General features: G+C 37.4%; 1 protein-coding gene across 1 annotated transcript in view; it reads left to right on the top strand.

The window, feature by feature from the left end:
- Window positions 1–19,278, top strand: part of VCL (vinculin) — a gene marked incomplete at its 3' end in the record, with an annotated part of 30,694 nt that extends 11,416 nt beyond the window's left edge. Inside the window, exons 4-13 of the mRNA XM_009073285.1 lie at window positions 921–1,029; window positions 3,308–3,430; window positions 3,719–3,879; window positions 9,770–9,860; window positions 10,631–10,778; window positions 12,888–13,041; window positions 14,028–14,203; window positions 15,173–15,363; window positions 18,395–18,594; window positions 19,150–19,278. Coding sequence (XP_009071533.1) covers window positions 921–1,029; window positions 3,308–3,430; window positions 3,719–3,879; window positions 9,770–9,860; window positions 10,631–10,778; window positions 12,888–13,041; window positions 14,028–14,203; window positions 15,173–15,363; window positions 18,395–18,594; window positions 19,150–19,278 — 1,482 coding nt within the window. The remainder of the gene's footprint in view (window positions 1–920; window positions 1,030–3,307; window positions 3,431–3,718; window positions 3,880–9,769; window positions 9,861–10,630; window positions 10,779–12,887; window positions 13,042–14,027; window positions 14,204–15,172; window positions 15,364–18,394; window positions 18,595–19,149) is intronic.
- Between the last annotated feature and the right edge of the window lie 569 nt (window positions 19,279–19,847).

Genomic DNA, 19,847 nt, shown 5'->3' with positions numbered 1-19,847 from the left:
GCCTGCTTCCAGTGTTTAGGAAATGAGTTGACTTCTGTGAAGTTAATGCTTCATTGAACTAGTCTGGCAACTGCATGTTAACCAAAAGAAAGACATTAGTCAGGAAAGATTGACTTTTCACAAGTACAAAAATTGGCATGTCTTTGTCCTAGTATGTTTTGATATAAACTTACATTGGGACAAACTGAAATGAGCTTCAGGGTAAACTTTGATCTGTTCTAGGAACTGAACACTGCATGTAGTTGATAGGAATTATGTGTTAATTAACTTATTCTTCAATGAGAACTTCATGTGATGTTGTCAGAAGTAATGTGCTTCAGGAGGTTAGAAGATTAAGTGACAGAGAACTCTGTTTTGGAACCAAGTGGAAACTGAATAAGTTAAGCTGAGGCAGAGGTCCAGAGGTAAATGGAGTACAGTCTTCACAGATTTTTCTGGAAAGCTTAGGATGTTGGATCTCTGTTTCCTGCTGGAATGCTGGATAATGCTTTATCCATATGTAAAGCTGCATGGTAAATGATACTTCCTCTGAAAGCTGGAAGTCTGCTTTCTATGCAGTTCTGCTTTGTGATGAACTTCAACATTTTTATTGATTAAATTGCAATGAAAAATTTCAAGCATAGCAGCATACCTAAATGCAGTTCCTTATAGACTATTTTCTCAATGCTGTCCTTCATTTATTGTACAAAGGGAAAACACTGAATGTAGGATTTTGCATTTCTGACTAGTGGAAAGCTGATTAAATATTCTCTTGTCAATACAGCATCAAGAAATGTGATTTTGGATAACTTATTCAGTATCCTGGACCTTTCATCATATTAGCAAATGTTACACCTATTCTGTTCTAATAACAGCCTTGCATTTCTAATTCAAGTGTAACTTAGCTTCACCTAACAAGTAACGGAATGTTCCTCTTTTAGGTCCGTAAAATCATCCGTGTCTGCAAAGGAATATTGGAATATCTGACTGTGGCGGAAGTGGTAGAGACAATGGAGGATTTGGTGACATACACCAAAAATCTAGGGCCAGGTTTGATTTGCTATGGCCTTTCATAAATATTCTAAGTATATAGTCTTTTCTCTTACCTTGTTTTCTCCCCAGCACCTTCCTCACCCCAGTTTTGAGTGTTTGGACAATGATAAAGCAGTTACTTTGGAAGTGTCTGTTGGAAAGAGTTTTTAAGAATGCATTAGTAAGGGTTTAAGAAAAAAATTGAAAAAGCTGTGTAACTAAGCCTTCACAGATATAAAATCCATTAAGCTGATAAAACATCTGTACTAACTGAGATAGTTAGGCCTAGTAGGAATTTCTTGGAGTAGTCTAAGATACATGTCATATATTAGCATCTTAATAAGGTTGCAGGAGTTGTCTTGCAGTATAAAACAAAAGCCCAGCTGTTACAGAAATTCTTTGTTCATTATTTGATGCTCCTTTACTACTTGTTTCTTCACTGTGTTTACTCACACTTTCACTGGTGGAAGTGATTGGTAAGTGAAGAACTGCTGTCTGTATCTCTCTATTGCTAAAGAGGAAACCTACCATTAATCTACCTCATCTGCTATTCCAAATGCTGTAGTTTCAGCAAGCATGAAGGATTTTAGATATTTAACAAAAGCATTCTATAAAATCTAGATGTGGTGGTGGTAGTGTAGGAAGATGTGGGAATTAAAGTTCTAGTGAACTAAAGAATGCTTCTATAAACACAGCTGGAATCTAGTTAGTGCTTTATGCATATAAGTAAGAATAAATGTGTAATGTAGCTAGGTCATAAATTAAATGACTAAGAGCTGTCATGTCACAGAGCATGTTTGTACATTATCCTGGTTTTATTTAACATGTGTATACTTGACCCTGTTTCTAGATGTGAAAAAGATTAAAGTTCCATATGGAGATAGTGTTCTCTAAACTCTTAATTGCCATGAGAAATTACCTTCAAGTCAATAGTTCTTGGCTCATTTTGGACAGGAAAAGATAAAGCAGAAAGGGCTTTTAGTTTCCCTGTGGCTGTTGTCTTCCATGTCTTGAAAGTGCAAGTTCCCTCAAACTTCAGTTTGCTCTGTTGAGCCCAGTGACAAGCATGTGGGACTTTTCATTGAACCTCACTGACATAATTTGATGTTACATGTGTATGATAGAGGGAATAGGTCTTGGGCAAGTGTCTTAATTTCTTAGAGTGAGATGTAGGCTTGTTACCTTTATTGCAAATAATCTTCTCTTAATTCATGCTATTCTGAATGAACAGTGAACCTCGTGCTTCTGGCATGCTATAGGAGCTCTGTCTTTTCCTGAGCTGAATGATGCTCAGTGCTTGCAGCCCATGCCCACAAAACTCTTTATGTCTATAGTCCTTGTTCCCTTTAGCTATATTAATCTGAATGTAACCATAAATGTGAGCACTACATAAATAACAGGAATATAAGCACATACAATTAAAATAAAAAAGTTGCTTATAGGTTTAATGTTGGAAGTAGAAAGGAGAACATGAATACCAATTTTGGCTTTTGTAATTTGAAAGGGAAGGTGGTTCTGCACAGCTCACCTCTCTATGCTGTCAGTGTGGGGATTCTTCTATTTTGCAGTGTTGTGCCCAAAGTGGCCTTGTTGTATAAAGATGCCTAAGATGCTAACCAGCAGAGAGGTATTTCAGCCAAAGAATATACAGCTTCCTTCCAGTTTTCTTACTTGTAGGGGGGAGAGCAGGACCAATTGAAATAATCTTAAAATAATCTTAAATTTTTATGAAGCTGTGTCTGAAGTTTCCATATGTACTGTGTGATGGGCCTCACAAGTCTTACCTATTGAAAATAGATGTACTCTAGAATAATATTTTTTTCATGCTTCTAGGGCACTGAAATATTTCTAGCAGATTTGAAGTACAAATAAATACACTTCTTGACCTCTGGTAGAACCTCAGGGCAAACAAACAAAACCCTGATGTTTCCTTTTTCTGCTATACGCTTAAGTCTTGGATCAAGTCTTAACAGAAAAGGAGAAAAAACCCCCATAAATTAGCTTTCAGAGTTCATGAAGTGACTTCATGTCCTAAACCCCGGTGATTTCAAGTATTTCCCTATTTTATTGCTGGGATTTTAAATAAAGAATTTTTAGCAATCTGTTCTACTTGACGTGGTGGCTAGGTTTTGAATTGGTGACTTTCCTGAGCTATCTGCAATGTATTTTAAGTAATATAGAAGCTGCTAATATAGAAGTTAAGTTTTAAACTTCAGTATAGTTTTCATAACTCATTATGCTTTGTTCTTATTCAGAAAGCTCAACTGTTGCAATATTCAATTACTTTAATCTTTAGGAATGACAAAGATGGCCAAAATGATTGATGAGAGACAACAGGAATTAACTCATCAGGAACATAGGGTTATGCTGGTAAACTCCATGAATACCGTGAAGGAGCTATTGCCAGTACTTATTTCAGGTATTTTTGGCTTTGTTTTTTAATATCACTCTGAATTACTGTTTTGAACTGGAGTGCCAATGTCTCATGTTTATTAAAAATAACCTTGACATTGCTTCTGTAATCATTGTAATTATTAATTCTTTAATCATTGGGAATAACTGTCCTGCTTGTATTAAAACTACAGTCTCTTTGAGATACAATGGGCCATGCGAAAAGAAAATGTACCATATAAATATGATAGGAGGTTATCTTGACTATTGATTGGATTTTGTATGTACCTTCTTCTAATCCATGGTATTTTCACAGCTATGAAGATTTTTGTAACCACAAAAAATTCTAAAAGCCAGGGAATAGAAGAGGCCTTGAAAAATCGCAATTTCACAGTAGAGAAAATGAGTGCTGAGATAAATGAAATAATTCGTGTATTGCAACTCACTTCCTGGGATGAAGATGCCTGGGCAAGCAAGGTACGATTCACACCTACATTTGTACAGAGGAGTCTAATTTTTATCTACTGTGTTTTACCCTTATAAACATTTGCTTTTGGGACTGTTGAAATACGTGTTTGTGCATCGGCTTTGTAACACTATGTAATCACATCATTTAATGTCTTGAAGGTTGAAGAATATCTTCAGAGATTAATGTGTCTTTCAAAATTAGCTTTCAATAAGTGAAGTTAAAGTAGTGTGGCATTTTGAAGGTGGCTCAGTGGTTTACTGCAACTCAGTGGTCAAACAGAAGACAGATTTGTTCACAGTTTAGTTTTGGCATCATTAGGAAATCCTGGACTATAGTGTATTCCTCTTAGTGAAGGATTTTTTCTCTATATGTAGTTACCCTACATAATCATATTTGGCAGAGGAAAGTTAGGTATAAAAGCTATTGTTCTATATGTTAAGCTGGTCTTGTAGGTGGGCATTCATAAATGAGATTAACTGAGCTTTTTCTTCTAGATGCAACTAGAAAAGATAGGCTGCTGTCATATTCCTTATGCAGGAGGCCTGGAATTGGGACATTTTAGTCAATTTTTGGGAATTCCTCCTTGATCACTTTCTCCTTTTCCCCTTGCCCCATTTTTATTCTGGAAATGAGGGTAAATTTTTAGTGTCTTGTCTCAAAGAAATGTGTTAGACTGAACAGCCTTTCTGGGTAAGTCTGCAGTGCTGGAATGTGGACAGGATTGGTTCCGTATAACTCAGTGTTAAGCTGTGTGAGTGGCTGAAACCACTTACTTGGAGTTAAGTGCTGCTCTGAAGTGATACTCACTGCAGATAAAAGATGTCTAGAAGACTGTAAAACAGGTCTGACAGACAGAATCAGGAAAGTGTTGTGAGCTTACAAATAAATGCAGCTATGTAACTGAAATAAATTCTTGCCAAATTTTTTTTTTTTGAGTACTTGGAAGTAAGTTACTGAAGGGATTTTTTCAGGGGTTAGTGCTGTGAGCAACAAGTAACTGTAAATATCATTAAATAAAATACTGAGACCTGAAGACAGATTGGTTAGCAAATAAAGTCTGGCAGAAAATCTAACATTGATGTAATCTAGAGATTAAAATCACTTTGGCCTGTGTTGTTTGGCACTTGACCCTTACTTTGCCTCTTGAGTGATTTTGTCACTATCACTTCCTTATTATGACCACTGTATGCATCTTTGTTTTTGTTGTCCTGTTTCTTACCCTTTCCTCACCTTTAGAAGGTAAGCTTTCTTCCACACCCTCCACCTCTACCTCGTACTAAACCCAAAATAGCATGTCTGGGGTTTTGTGCTGTGTGCAGGCTGTGTGCTGTGTGACTCCTTATTCGTGTGCCAGCTGTGACACTGCACTCCTGTATACACACAAAGTTTTAAAGGGATCTTAATAGCTCTGTCTAGCTGTGTGTAGAATTGGCTGTCACTAAGAGAATGGTAATTGCAAGCTGAACTGCATTAAGACTGTCTGAGTCTGATTAGGGTTAGGCCGAGATTTTACAGCACATTCTTTCTGAATGCTTTTGTGTTAATTTATGTTTCTAGTCTCTGTAGTGACAAATAAAGGGTCCAGTCATGCAGGAACAAGCTTTCTGCATGCCTAGAAAGCTTTGTTGAATCAGGCATTTTGTCCATTCCATCGTGTTTTACCAGCAGCCTTCCTCCAGTTCAGATGGTTCATGTTCTTTAGATCTAGGCCTAAAACTGCACTTTTGTATGTGCACTTGTTGAATGCAGTTTTATTTTTGGATTTAAGCTTTCCTGTATTTTATGAAATACAAATACAGTTCTATTTTACATAACAAATTTAGACATTTTTGTGGTTAAACAAAAGCCTGTTGCAAAAAGTTGGCAATATAGGATTGGAAAATTCTTACTCCTCTTGCTAAGGAGGCAGACCAATAAAGGATTTATTTAAGAAAACAGTTGGTATATTAGTAATATTTCTAAATGGAAAATATCAGTCATTGTGCTTAACACATAAATATGTTGTGTGGACTAATATAATCAAAGTAACGTTCTGCTCTGTGTTGAGAACTTCTTAATTGTATTTTGGTTTTGAATTAAGGTACACTGATAACTTGGAATTGTAGCACTGGGCATTAACCAAACAGTTATGACAAAGCATTTGAAATGAAAATTGCAGTGTGATAAAGCAGCAGGAACTGGTTTGCTAATGGCCACCTATGACAGACCTTGTCCTGTATTTGCATATATATCTAACAGTTGACTCATTATTTTCTGGGAGGGAGACAAAGGACCTGTTTAATTATAGTTGAGGTTACTGTTGCATGCATTTTGTGCCTGGTGGTTGAGGGAAGATTTTTTTCCTTGTGCTTTTCTGGAGCAAAGTAACATGTTTGGGGATGCACAGCCTTGAATTTTTATCTGTGTAGTACATGCTGTTGTTGATGTTGGAGTTTATTTTGCATTTATTATTCTAACTAGAGTTGTTTATACACTGAAGTACCACAATCTGTCTAGAGACTGTGGAGAATGAATGAGGTATGGAGCCAGAGTTTTAGGCTTTTTTGTAATCTGTTTAGTTGGCCTTTCTAGTCTCTGAAATGCACATTACTATTACTGGATTGCAATAATCTTTGTTTGCACCAACACGGGTTTATTTATGCTGCTTTAGAGTTGAAATACTGAACAAATACTGTTCTGTGACAAAATCGTGGGAAAACCAATAATCTCTATTTATTTCTTCCATTCATAGCTTTGTACCTTTTCTCCTTGATTTTTTCATTTTACAGAGGAGTTTAGTTTTCTCCTGTATATTCTTAGTGTTTATTTTTAAATAAAGCTGAAGTAATACTCAATGCAAACATCTCCCATTTCCATAGAAATGGAGGGCGTTAAAAATTGTGAGACGCTGAAAAGAATCTAGAGTCTTACAGGATTGAACCCTGAGTAGTGACTAAACTATCTATTCTGCCAGAAGGGTGGCTTTGCCTGTTTCCTCCAACATTTCCTTCTTTGGTAATGAAATGCAGATATCCCTAGACTAGACCAATTTATTGACTCAGCAGTTGTGTTTTACATTCAGCAAGGAATTGTGTAGGATTTATTTTGCTCTTTTTCAAAGCAGAGCCAATACCACCTGCTCCATGAATAAGCTCAAAATTTTTGGTGGTGTCAGAAGTGATGCATAAAAGTACCTTGAATAAGGGTTTATTTGCATTAGGAACTAATTTGCAAAAAAGCCAACTTGCTTTTTTCCCTTCAGACAATCTTGGCCTAGTTGTTTAACTTGATTAACTTAAGTTGTTTATCTCTTCTGAAAAGGTAATAGTGCTGCTTTTGTTAATGAAATTCCTTTTGCCAACAGGGGAACTGCAGGGAGAGAAGGGAAAAAAATCAATTTTTGCTGATTCTATATGCAACTGTTTTGCAGGCTAGCTATAGGATTTTTTTCCTTGCTTGCAGCTGATATTCTGATGGCAAATCCCAAAGAGTTAAACTTTAAACACATTTTAAACACACAGCTGTTTAGGACGGAACAAGGAATTTAAACAGCTACAGTAACCAGGACTATCAAAACACTTTCAAGCAGTAGGACCTTGAGCAAGTTGCTGTGTTTTGTTTAAATTAAGTATTTCTGCTTTTGTCTTCCTGCGTAACAGCCTGAATTGGTGGATAAGTCCAGACCTTTCAGGGTGGCTACATCTTTGTTGCTTGCAAAGTATCTGACACCAGACACAGCTCTGGCAGAAACGAAAGTCCAGTAGCAACAAGCCTAGTTAAGGATGTGTTCTAATTTAATATTTAAATCGGTCATCCCATTGCAATGAAAGATCCTTATCAGGCTAAAGCTGAAAGGGATTCTTTGAGCTGTGAAGATGGGAAATTGGTGCTTTCAGAGTAGCTGTCTTGGAACACTTCAACTGCTGCACTAGGATTTCACTGGATTCTTTTAAATGGGAAAGAGAACAGTATTTTGCAAACATCAATGCAGAGACACAGGATAGCAAGACAGATTGCAGAGCAATCCAGTTGTACAGCCTTCATATCATAGGGCAGATGGATGCTTTACTGCTTGGGTAGTGCTAGCAGTTACAAAATCACGAGTGTAAAAGCTAATAAAATACCCATGATCTTGTCCTTGGATATAAAACTTTGATTCAGAGGCATCTGTGTAATTTTGCTGAAATTGCAACTCTGCAGGCAGCTGAGACAACACAAAAGCCTGTGTGTGTAAAAAGGGAGGGGCAAAGACAGTTTTCCCAACTCTCTTTTCTCAGCTCACACCTATCATCCCATCAACACAATAGCAACATCTGTTACCTTTTTTAAAATTCAGTCAGTTTTTTGTTTCAAATGATTTCTGTGTAGACAGGCCTGCACTAGACCATTCATTTCAAACTGAAGTGCCTTCAGCCCATACACAAAACAACAGAAAACTGTTACTTCATAGGTGGTAAGATTTCTATATGCATTCAGAAAACTTCAGTGAATATTTACTTGTCTCTTATTTGTCATTAAATGCACAATTCATGGGCAATAGAGAAGATGACTTTTAGAAAGCTGTGCCCACCACCCACCCCCAGCTGCACATTCTACCTTTTTTCAAATGGGTCCCAACTGAGATCTGAGTCCCAGGTTCTAGATTTGAGAACCAACCATCCAGGTGAAAATAATTCTGATTTTGGTTCTCTCTCTCAGGCTGTGATTCAAAAGCCCTTTAAAATACCCAGCAGTGTTGCATGACATTTTATAATGTTGGTTGCTGAATTATATTATAGCAACTTATGAATAGCTGACAGACCAACATGCCTGAATTAAAATGCCAAAATGTTTGCAGTGTTGTGTCTTTGAGAATAAGCATGCAGAATGAACAAATCCACCAAAATGTGGCAGGTCTTTAGTGCTGTCAGGATACCACGTGCTATACCAGGTACTGATCACTAATCTAGTAGGCTCCTCTTCGTAACAGTTGGATATGGGCAGTCCAATTCTGCTAATAATGTGAGAGTCAGGCCTCTTTTTGTCATCTATTTACTAATCATGGGATGTCAGTTGCATTTCAAAATATTTCCATGACATGTGTGGTAAAAAGCTATTTTGGCTTTTTCCCAACTTTTTACTTAAGGTACTTGTTACTGTTTTCACTGCCCTTCCATTTGTGTAAGATGGAAAACTTGTGGCCTCTAGTGGAGAGATGGCACAGGAGCAATTAACAGAGTATGCAGAGAAATCAGAACTGGGGATTGTATCTCCTGTAGTCAGAGGCATTGGAAAATAGCAGTATAATAGCAAAAGAAGCAGCTTCTCTGATACTTGTGGCAGAGGAGTTCAGAGCTGAAAACAGCCACATGTGAAAGCATGTGTTTATTTCCAAAGACATTGAGCTCCATATTTGAGAATTTCAGGAATTTGCTGGTAGTCTGTTTTAATGCAAACAGCAAGTGTTTGACTTAAAGCAGCAGAGCAGGTGAAAAATGCAAATATTAAGCCTCTTACACTGAAGTAAGTAGTAAAATTCACTGGCCAGTTTCCATTTCTGAAAAGTTAACTCTAATTACATTACAACTCTTCTATGTGCCCTGTTGTACAGTAAAGAAAAAGTGGAACTAACTCCAAGATGTGTGCTTATTAGAGCTCCAACCTTAAAAATTAAAACACTAGTAAATAAAGGAATAGAAAAAAACCCACTAAAATTGCATGCATCTCTTCTGCATTTTGAGTGAAATGAAAATGTCTGTCTTGATTGGAAAGAAGTGATTGTGACCTGCTAGTTTGAAAATGGGTTTTGAGCTGCTTATATGGATGATGTGTCTCTGTAAGTAGACTCTGCTTTACAGAACCTCTGTCTGCTTTGGTTGTGTTGACTATTTGTGCTTTGACTTTTCTGAGCATCATGTTGTTGGTTTCTCTTTTGTAAAGGACACTGAAGCCATGAAAAGAGCTTTAGCCTTAATAGATTCAAAGATGAATCAGGCAAAAGGTTGGCTGAGAGATCCAAATGCACCACCAGGTAATATTTCAAAAAAATAACTGCATAAAGTATTTTGATTTTTAAAGGTCTTAATTCTGTTGTTTATGACAACATTGTCTTTAAGCATTAATAACCCACACATAGTGGATCATTCTGAAGGATCATTCTGTATTTATTCCTTTCTTTAGACATTAGAGATTTGAACAAGTTGTGCCTAATGACCTGGAAAGCTTTGCTGCTTCTCAGTTGTCTAAAAAATATATTCTGTATAACATACATGTTCATAATTTGCATTCCAGTAGTAAAACCAAAAACTTAGAATTGCATTGAACAGTACTTAACTGCAGTGGTTGTTAATATTTAAAGACCCTCCTTTTTTATTTTCAAATTTGTATAACTTTAGGGTTTCCTAACAGAGTCTCTTTAAGCCTTTTTCTTTCAGTCTTGACATAAAATTTTTAGTATGAAAATCTGCCATAAATACTCTAATTTCAATCACTTTTACTTATATAAGGGGTTTGCCTTTGTATGTATCATTAAAGAAGGTGAAACTGGATAGAGGCCTGTTCCATTTGGATTTGAAAGACCTTATTGGAAGGATTTCCTCTGAAATCCAAGCCAAAATAATACAGCTGTAAAAGTTGGCCATGAATTTTTGGGTTTTGGTGTACATCTCATAGCTTTTGATAAATGTGTTTTCATGAGTTAATCTAATGCAGTTAGTGTGTTGTGACATGAGGACACTAGTAGTTCACTCCTGTGTGTCAAGGAATGTCCTTTTTGTTGTACTAACTGACTTTGCATCTTAGGGGATGCTGGTGAGCAAGCAATAAGGCAGATCCTTGATGAAGCTGGAAAAGCAGGAGAACTGTGTGCAGGCAAAGAACGCAGAGAGATTCTGGGAACATGCAAAACTCTGGGACAGATGACTGACCAGCTGGCTGACCTCCGAGCTAGGTAAATCTATTACTTGGATGGGACAGTTTTCCAGTACTATTGGTTTTTTTTCTGAACTTGCAGTTGTGTCACTTCCTAACCTGTAGGAGAGCAGGACAGTAGCTGTATTTTGCCTTTTTTTTTTTTTAAACTTAAGTCTTTTCCGATAAGAAGAATGATATGCTTTAATGAGGGAAATGTTAATTATATAACATGATGAATAGAATTACTCAGGTAGATAATTAGGCATTGGCTTAATGTCTAACACATAACTTTCTTCCAAATTAGGCTCTACTGTTATGTTTGTTCTCCAAAGAGGATATACCCCAAGTACTACATGAATATTCTGGTTTTTAGGTGTTTATTGGGATGTTGGACCACATGCAGTGGTTGTCGTTGTTTATCAGTCACTGATAAATTCTGCTGAACTTCATGTGTTTCTTGCACAGAGTTTTATTATGCCAGAGCCTTTTATCAGTTTTCTGCCCCATTAGGAATTGGTTATTCTTTCACAATGGTGTTTTTGAGTTTAATGGGTTTTGTTTTTAGGCAGCAGATGAGTGTCTTTAAGTTTACTGCATTTTTGTGGCCTTTTGTTCTTTTACCAGGAAATAGTATGATATTCCTTTGCGAAGGCATAAAGACAATGAGCTAGGAAATAACTCTTGCATGTAGTTTGATCACTGTAACCCAGTTTCCTTTGAGTATAAGGAATTTTTCAGCTGCTTATCAATGTAGTAAATTGTTCAGCTAGAGTGCTTTAATATTGGTTTCTTTATTTTCTTGTAATACTCCTCTCCACCCTGCAAAAATAGCACACCCAGAAACCCCAGAAAGCTATTCATTGCATCCCATTAAGGATACAGGTAATAGTTTAATAGAATAAACTTTTCTCCTTAATGTTAATATATTTTTCAAGTCATCTGAAAAAGCAACAGAAGTCAAGAGTGTTTTATTTTAAATAAAATTAAAAAAATAAAAGAAAAAGTTTTAGGTAAAGTTAAGTGCCTCTTCCGACTTAAGGCCCATGTGAAGTGCAGGAAGTCATTAAAGTGATGTATATTAGCTATAATAGAAGTAGTGGATCTTCTCTTAGATTTCCAGCTGATAGACCTGAGAGAATTTAAGAGCTTCTTTGCACCAGTTTTTTCACAGTGTGAAAAACTGGGCTAAGTTCTTACTCTTGTTGTAAAGCAGTGGCTTTGTATTATGTGAAATGTTTGGAGGTAAAGGAAGTGACAGGACCTGGTCTACTAACAAATACATTAGTTTATATGCTGGTTTAATTTGTAAACAATTTCAACTCAAACTGTGAGAAATAAGGTATAAAGAAATGTATCTAGAAACTCAGGCCTGGCGGTATAAACACAGCTCAGCATCTCAGCAGCATCCTTGTCATCCTTCCGCTTCCTATCATATTTTGAAAGTTAGTAGTTTGATAAAGTTAACATACTCACAAAGCTTTCCAGTAGCTGATTTTGGAATGGAGAGGGAGATTTCTGGTGCAAAACAAATGTACTCAATCTGAAGTAATCTTTCTATCCATCTTTTAACTGCTAAGCATTTGAACAAACAGTGGTAGTGCTGCAAATGGTTTTCCACAGCCCTGTAAGTTTGCATTGCTAGCATCCTTCTCAGTCTTTTATGAAGTCTTACCAATAGCCTTTAATCTACTTTGTCAACATGACTGAAGCAGCTAAGACAATTTATTTTCACTGAGTGACTTGCTGTCCTCACTTAAGTGTGGCAAGACAACTCCTGCAGTTCTGACCCTTTGCAGTAGTCTATAAATAAGGAGATAAGAGGCCTTGTCCTGGGTACTTTAATGGAACTGTATCCTTAAACAGGCTTACTTTGTGACACTTAGAAAATGTTTACTCTTCTGAGGATGCTCAATACCACATTTTGGAATGGGGAAAATATGCTCTTAATTTTTATCTCTTCTTGTTGTCACGTTCCTCCTCAGTTATTTTTTGCGTTCTTTGGCAGGAAAAAAATTCTGATTAAATACTATGTCTCTTACAATAATTGCTGGGAATGCTCATAAGCAGTTTTTGTTGCCTCTTCACTAGCAAAGAGCTTTTTTTCAGTCCTGAGTTGAATCTGTGGTGCTCTTTTTGTCTTGGGCAGAGGACAGGGTGGCACACCCATGGCTATGCAGAAAGCACAGCAGGTGTCACAAGGTCTGGATTTGCTGACTGCGAAAGTGGAGAATGCTGCCCGAAAACTGGAGGCCATGACAAACTCTAAGCAGGCAATTGCTAAGAAGATTGATGCTGCTCAGGTACCACTTCAGAACACGATTACGTTACTGCTGTTAGAGCTGTTACGCTGAACTGTTGTAGTTGTTTCCAAACAAAACACAGTTATTTGACAGGAAGGACATGTAGGGGATGCTTGTTTTAACAACGGAAAATCTTAAATTTGGTAATTTACAGTGTGCTGTGACTTTAGCTAAAGCTTATGACTTTTTTCCTAACTTTTTTGTCATTGCTAAAATTTCAAGGTTATTAAATTAAAATGGTGAAGCACCCTAAATTTGCACATGAACTAAAGAAAAGAGCAGAGGAGTTTTAGACTGCACAAATTTACCTGTAGGTAAAACTAGAGCCCTTTCCTTCGGGTTGTTTTGAGAGTAGAGTTCAGGATTTAGAACTATGTAGTCTGAGAAAAGTGAAACAGTATTATGAAACTACATTTTCTTTTAATTAATCCTTTATTTTTATAAGTCTTAATATCCCTCGGTGGTCAGTCTATTACTCAGTGATGATGATGGTAATCAAATAATGACCCTTCTATATACACCTTATCTAAATGTGTGTATGTGTATATAATTATCAATATATATAGATACAATAGTATATATCCAGTTAAATGGTAATGGGACATTTTAGCTCTGTAAAGAATGTCACACCGTGCTCAAAAGTATCTGTTCTCATTTTTTTCCTGAAAGCCACATGATCTGTCTCTAAAGGCATGAGTTGAATTTTACTTCTGAAAATATTGTTGGCAAATACTGAGGAGAAAGAAAGGTCATGCAAAATCTTTGGGTAGATCTTTTCTAGTTTTACATCTTTTCAAAACCGAAAAACTGCAAGACAACAGAGTAGCTTCATGGTATCTAATAAACAGAAATTGCTTTTCGAGAAGTGTTTTCCGTTACATAAAGTTTTGAAACCATATTGTTTTGTTTTTATTTTTGGGTTAAGATCACCCATAGAAATAATATTACTGTTTATCTTCACTTGTGCACAACTTCTTTCTATTAAGAATTGGCTTGCAGATCCCAATGGGGGCAGTGAAGGAGAAGAACATATCCGAGGAATTATGGCTGAAGCAAGGAAAGTTGCAGAGCTATGTGAGGAACCTAAAGAAAGAGATGATATCCTTCGTTCCTTGGGGGAAATCTCTGCTTTGACAGCTAAGCTGTCAGATCTGCGGCGACAGTATGTATTGGTTTTATCACCTTTAATTTATTTGAATGACTTTCATTTGCAGTTCCCAATTCTGAGCAAAACCAGAATATTGGTGATTAATTGGGGAATATATTTTCCCCCAAGAACTAGGAATGGACATCTTATAGTTCTGAGTTTCTGTCCTGCATTTAGTAAAATTTTTAACATCCTTTAAGAAAACCTAATTTATAAAATATGATATCCTCTGTAATTCTTCAACCTAGTGATTTCTGTCTCAGAGCCCAATGTGCACTATCTTCCTCAAAAAAACCCCAGTGAGATAATGTGAAACTTAAGTTTGTTTATACAGACAGATATCATCACTGTTTTTTGCTAAGCACTTTACTAGGTGTCAGGGTGGAATATCTACCACTTCCATCAGTGTCAGTGTTTTAAGCTGTAACTGCAAACTATATAAAAGATAAGACTTTCAGAAATTATATTTCTGGATCAGTTTTGCAAAGAGGAGGCTTGAGAATGGAAGAGCAGAAATTGTTATTGTATAAACTGTGATCTTCATCTAATATCAGTTGCAATATGGAGATAAATATTTTTATTACTTCATTAATTAGATGCTTTAATCAAGTTTTTCTTGAGCTTTAGCTGCTGCAGGTCTTAATGTGCTATCTCTTGTCAAGTTTATGTATAGTCTTTGATTTCTGGCTTGTAATCAGTATGGCATTATTGCAGTTGCTCCTAAGACAGCCATGGATATGGGAAATCAAGTCATACATCAGTATTAACAATGACAGGACTATGCCTTCCCCTAGCTCAGTGCTGTGTTGGACATATGTAATATCCAGGTACCACAGCAGAGAATTGCTCCTCTGAGTTGCAACTCAAGTGTCAAAGTTAACCTTATTTAAAAAGAGGAAGTACCTTTCATTGTGTCTCCCTGCTGAATTTGGGCTAGCTGTAAATAATCTTGACATGACTATTTATTATTTTTTTAATCCTTAGTGGGAAAGGTGACTCTCCTGAGGCTCGTGCATTGGCTAAGCAAATAGCTACATCACTTCAGAATTTACAGTCCAAAACAAACAGGGCTGTAGCAAATACTAGGCCAGTTAAAGCAGCTGTGCATTTGGAGGGCAAGATTGAGCAAGCTCAAAGGTGGATAGACAACCCTACAGTTGCTGATCGGGGAGTAGGTAAGTGTTTCCATGTGCTCTACCCTGCCAAGTTTTACAGTTAAACTTGTTAGTATTTTTTGTGGTGGAAATTACTGCTCCTGAGGTGCTGAGGATGCGTTGAATTTCTTCACTGGCGTGGGCACCTGCAGTTTGTGACTGGTGATTTATAACCAAGTCCTGGCTGCAATATTATGGAATTAAGCTGGACTATGATTCTCTTCATGTTCTGGAAAGAGCAACTTCCCTATCCTTTCCTAAAGAATAGGAGGACATGTGCTGTAGAGCAGACAGACTTTAGACTGCTCCTTGTTCTTATTATGCAAATATAGGATCTCAAATTTGAAAATATACCTACTCCAGCAAATTGAGTAATTAAATGCTTTGGAGAAGAGAAAATCATTCATAAACCTGACCTAAAAATATCACTTCTTGTATGGTTTCTGGGTTATCTGAGGAGAATCGTAGAATCAACAAGGTTGGGGGAGACCTCGAAGATCATCAAGTCCAACCCTACCATGGTTATTAGACCATGGCACTAAGTGCCACATCCAGTCTCATCTTGAAAACCTCCAGGGATGGTGAATCCACCACCTCCCTGGGCAGCCCTTTCCAATGCCTGATTAGTCTCTCTGTAAAAAATCTCTTCCTAATATCCAACCTAAACCTCCCCTGGCAGCGCTTGAGTCTGTGCCCTCTTGTCCTACTGCTGGTTGCCTGGGAGAAGGGACCAACCCCCACCTGACTGCAACCTCCTTTCAGGGACTTGTAGAGGGTGATAAGGTCTCCCCTGAGCCTCCTCTTCTCCAGACTAAACACCCCCAGCTCCCTCAGCCTCTCCTCATGGCACTTGTGCTCGAGTCCCTTCACCAGCCTCATTGCTCTTCTCTGGACCTGCTCCAGCACCTCAATATCCTTCTTGAACTGAGGGGCCCAGAATGCTACTAATCAAAGAGAAAGGGGATCGGATAATCTAAGTATGCTATCAGTGAGTTGCTGTACTGACAGTTTGTTGCAAACCACTTCAGAAATTTATTGGTTTTCTTCTTTTGATGCAATTGAAAGTAGATACATGAAGCTTGACAACAGGATTCAGTCATCTTTTCCATAGCAGTTAAGTCTGAGCAGTCCAACTGACATAGAGTAGAAGCCTTATAGGAAGTAGTGTAACTGCAAACCTTTAATACCTCTTCCTCATGCTTATCCCTGTCTGTCCAGCTAACTTCTGTTGTGTTAATAACCAATGAGACATCCTTGAACTAGAGATTTAGTGATGTTGGTAGCTTGGACACTTGTGAAGTCCAAATTTATACGAAATATTTTAACAGAGTAGTGGAGTTCCATGTTTTGGCACTTTATGATGCGCAAATTGCACATAGAATGAGATGACCAAGAAGGTAGTAGATAGGTCTCTTGAGATATTATTAGAAAAGAAACAAAGGTGACATATCCCCTGTGAAGTCTGTAAGCCCCTAGTAAATCTTGAGGCTTCCATATGTACTGGGAGCTTGCTGAAGGAACTGAAGCTTCTCTACACTGGACATATACTACAGAATTTAATCAAATACTGGAGTAATACATACAACAAAAATGTGTGTAGAGATGCAAGATGTGGCATGTCCCATAACTTTAACATTTCTACTTTAATAAAAAAAATTCTAGTTGTAACATGTCATTGTATAGTTTTCTCATTTGTCTTTCACTAGCACTGGCTCTTGGCAGGGTACTTGTAGGAAAGGTATGTTAAGAATATAAATCAGATATGTTCTGTCTTCAGTCTGGACAGCACTTCTGGTGAATTTGGCCTAATATTTTCAGTGTTATGATAAGGTGAAAATACTTCAGTGTTCTCTGTAGTAGTAGGGACCTTGTCACAAATAACCCTGTGTGTTTGCCATTATCACAGGGTAGTGCTTTGACACAAACTGAACTCTGAAATAACAAGGCAGAATGTGTATGTTATTTTATAGCCATGTGAGCTACTTTAGTAGTGTTAACTGCCACAAATATTTACTTGCAGTCACATTGTGAGTTATCCTAGCTAAGTGATGGCTGAAGTGGTAGTAATTGGCAGATGCAAACTAGGCAAGATGTATTGAAATAATAAACTGGTGTAATGAAGTCTAGTTGCTTGGCTGCACTTGACTTAGGCAAAAGAACAATTAAAAAACCAGCTCGAGACATTCTGACAGCACCAAACTTGGCTACACTAATAAGCTTTCTAAAATGATGGTGTCAGTGCTGAGTGATTCTTGGATAGTCTAGTACTGACAACTTCCTGAGGAATTTTGAGCTTGATCACGAACTTGGATTACTTGTGTGTTACCATTAGCTTCAAATTATTCCTTGGTAGGTCTTTGAAGGACTTAATACATGATGATTCTTTTAAAAGAATACTACTATTGTATTATGAAACAACAGAGAATTACATTCCTGTGAAAGAACAGGAAGTGTCTGTAAGTGAATGAAGGAAATAACCCATGCTAAAAATAAATTTTTTTACAGAAAAACGTTCGATGTACTGTGGAGGCTTTGTAAGGTGTTCCCTACCCCCACTGCCCTCTCCAATCCTGGATACTTGATGCTTCTTATCCATGATTTCTAGAATTCTAGGAGAGGGATTCTGCTTTTTTATTTCTGTATTCTAACTTGGTGTTTCTCCCCTTCTTTCTGCTCATTTTCTAAAGATCTGGGGATGAATTGCAGGACTTGGAATTTGTAAGTGCTTTCTATTGCAGCTAACAAATTAGTTAGGTAGAAATACTTGACAGCTGTCATGGTTAACTTCTGTCAGACCACCCTGGTTAGAAAGGATGCATCTCCAGCCAGAGTTTCTGAAATAAGCAAAAATAAGCTGGAGAGAGTTGAATTCCTCTGTGAGTTTGAACTGCAGTTACTCAATGATAAACTGCAGATATTTTCCACTACCTAGAAAGGTGTTCTTAAAAACCCAAGAATTCTGAAGTGTCACTTACTTCATGGTGCATCTGATTTGTGCATTCAGTATTTTGCTCTGCTGTGTGTTAGTGTAAGATGATTTCTTCCACTGCAGGCCAGGCAGCAATTCGGGGTCTGGTGGCAGAAGGTCGTCGTTTAGCCAACGTCATGATGGGACCTTATCGCCAAGACCTGCTTGCCAAATGTGACCGTGTAGACCAACTGTCTGCTCAGCTGGCTGACCTGGCAGCAAGAGGGGAGGGAGAATCTCCTCAGGCCAGAGCAATTGCTGCTCAGCTTCAGGACTCACTGAAGGTAAAAATCTGCCCTTGTGCAGGGAAGCACATGATATACTGAAGTACTTGCACTCCTTTGAGAAAGCACCTTCATGTGTGAGGCACCAATGAAAACAAAAGTGCAGCAGAACACCTATTGGTTTAGCTGAGATGTTTAAAGCAAACTTTGTACAAAGGCCTTGTTATCATGTTAATTCCAGATGAACAATTTAGAAGGAAAATCCAAGTCTCTTTTAAAAGAGAACAGTATGCTAGCATTTCAAGTTGGTTTAAAAGAGAACAGTATGCTAGCATTGCAAATTTGAGGGACAAGGTCTCAAATTGAGCTGTTCGTAGCTTCGCGAGGGACAAGGTCTCAAATTGAGCTGTTTATAGCTTCAAGGAGTGATGGGTAAGCTTCATGTATTTCAAATTATGTAAACAGTGATTAATTGATCAGGCTTTTGAAGTAATTTTATATTAATGTCTGCCATTGGAATGGGCTTCTCTTTTATGCAAGAGGAGGTTTTATGGGATTTGAATACCTACAAACTTTATATCCCTGTATCATATGCTAATTTCCTCTTTTTTTAAGGATCTTAAAACACGGATGCAAGAGGCAATGACCCAGGAAGTTTCTGATGTTTTTAGTGACACCACAACTCCTATTAAATTGCTAGCAGTAGCAGCCACTGCTCCCTCTGATGCTCCCAACAGAGATGAGGCAAGTATACACAGGTGGTCTTCCCACCTCAAGCTTCAGTTATTGTTTAACTTTATCTGAATTGGTAAAAAATAAATCAGTGTTCTGAAAAATGGATTGGTATTTTTTCTCAAGTTTGTGATACATGCTTATTACTTCTGACAGCATAATGATTACTATCCAAATCTCTCTGGACTTTTGGAGACTGTGAATTGTATATCCCTGGAAACTCTGTTGTCCTTGACTTCAATAAATGGCAAAGATGTCTCCCTGTGTTGTTGGTGCCACATTGCTTTCAGCAGGCTAAAAGCTCTTGTGCAAAAATCACTGACACACTAGTTAGTGAATTTTATAGTGCAACACTACATAAGATGATTACAATAGTTCAATTCATGCCAGGGCTGATCAACAGATTAAAGCTGTTCTCTTGCTGGAAGATCATTTCCTGTACATCAAAGCTATTAGCTGCACATGAAGTATCTAAAACTCTCTGTCTGGCAGCTCTGTTTGGCTAGTTTGTTGAAAGACGATCAAAATGATTCTCAAGGCCTTGGAGAATTCAGCTTTATGACAGGATAGCTTTTTGTCAA

Source organism: Acanthisitta chloris, unplaced genomic scaffold (genome assembly GCF_000695815.1).
Source record: "Acanthisitta chloris isolate BGI_N310 unplaced genomic scaffold, ASM69581v1 scaffold36994, whole genome shotgun sequence".
Lineage (NCBI taxonomy): Eukaryota > Metazoa > Chordata > Aves > Passeriformes > Acanthisittidae > Acanthisitta > Acanthisitta chloris.
This window is presented reverse-complemented; position numbering and strand designations above follow the sequence as displayed.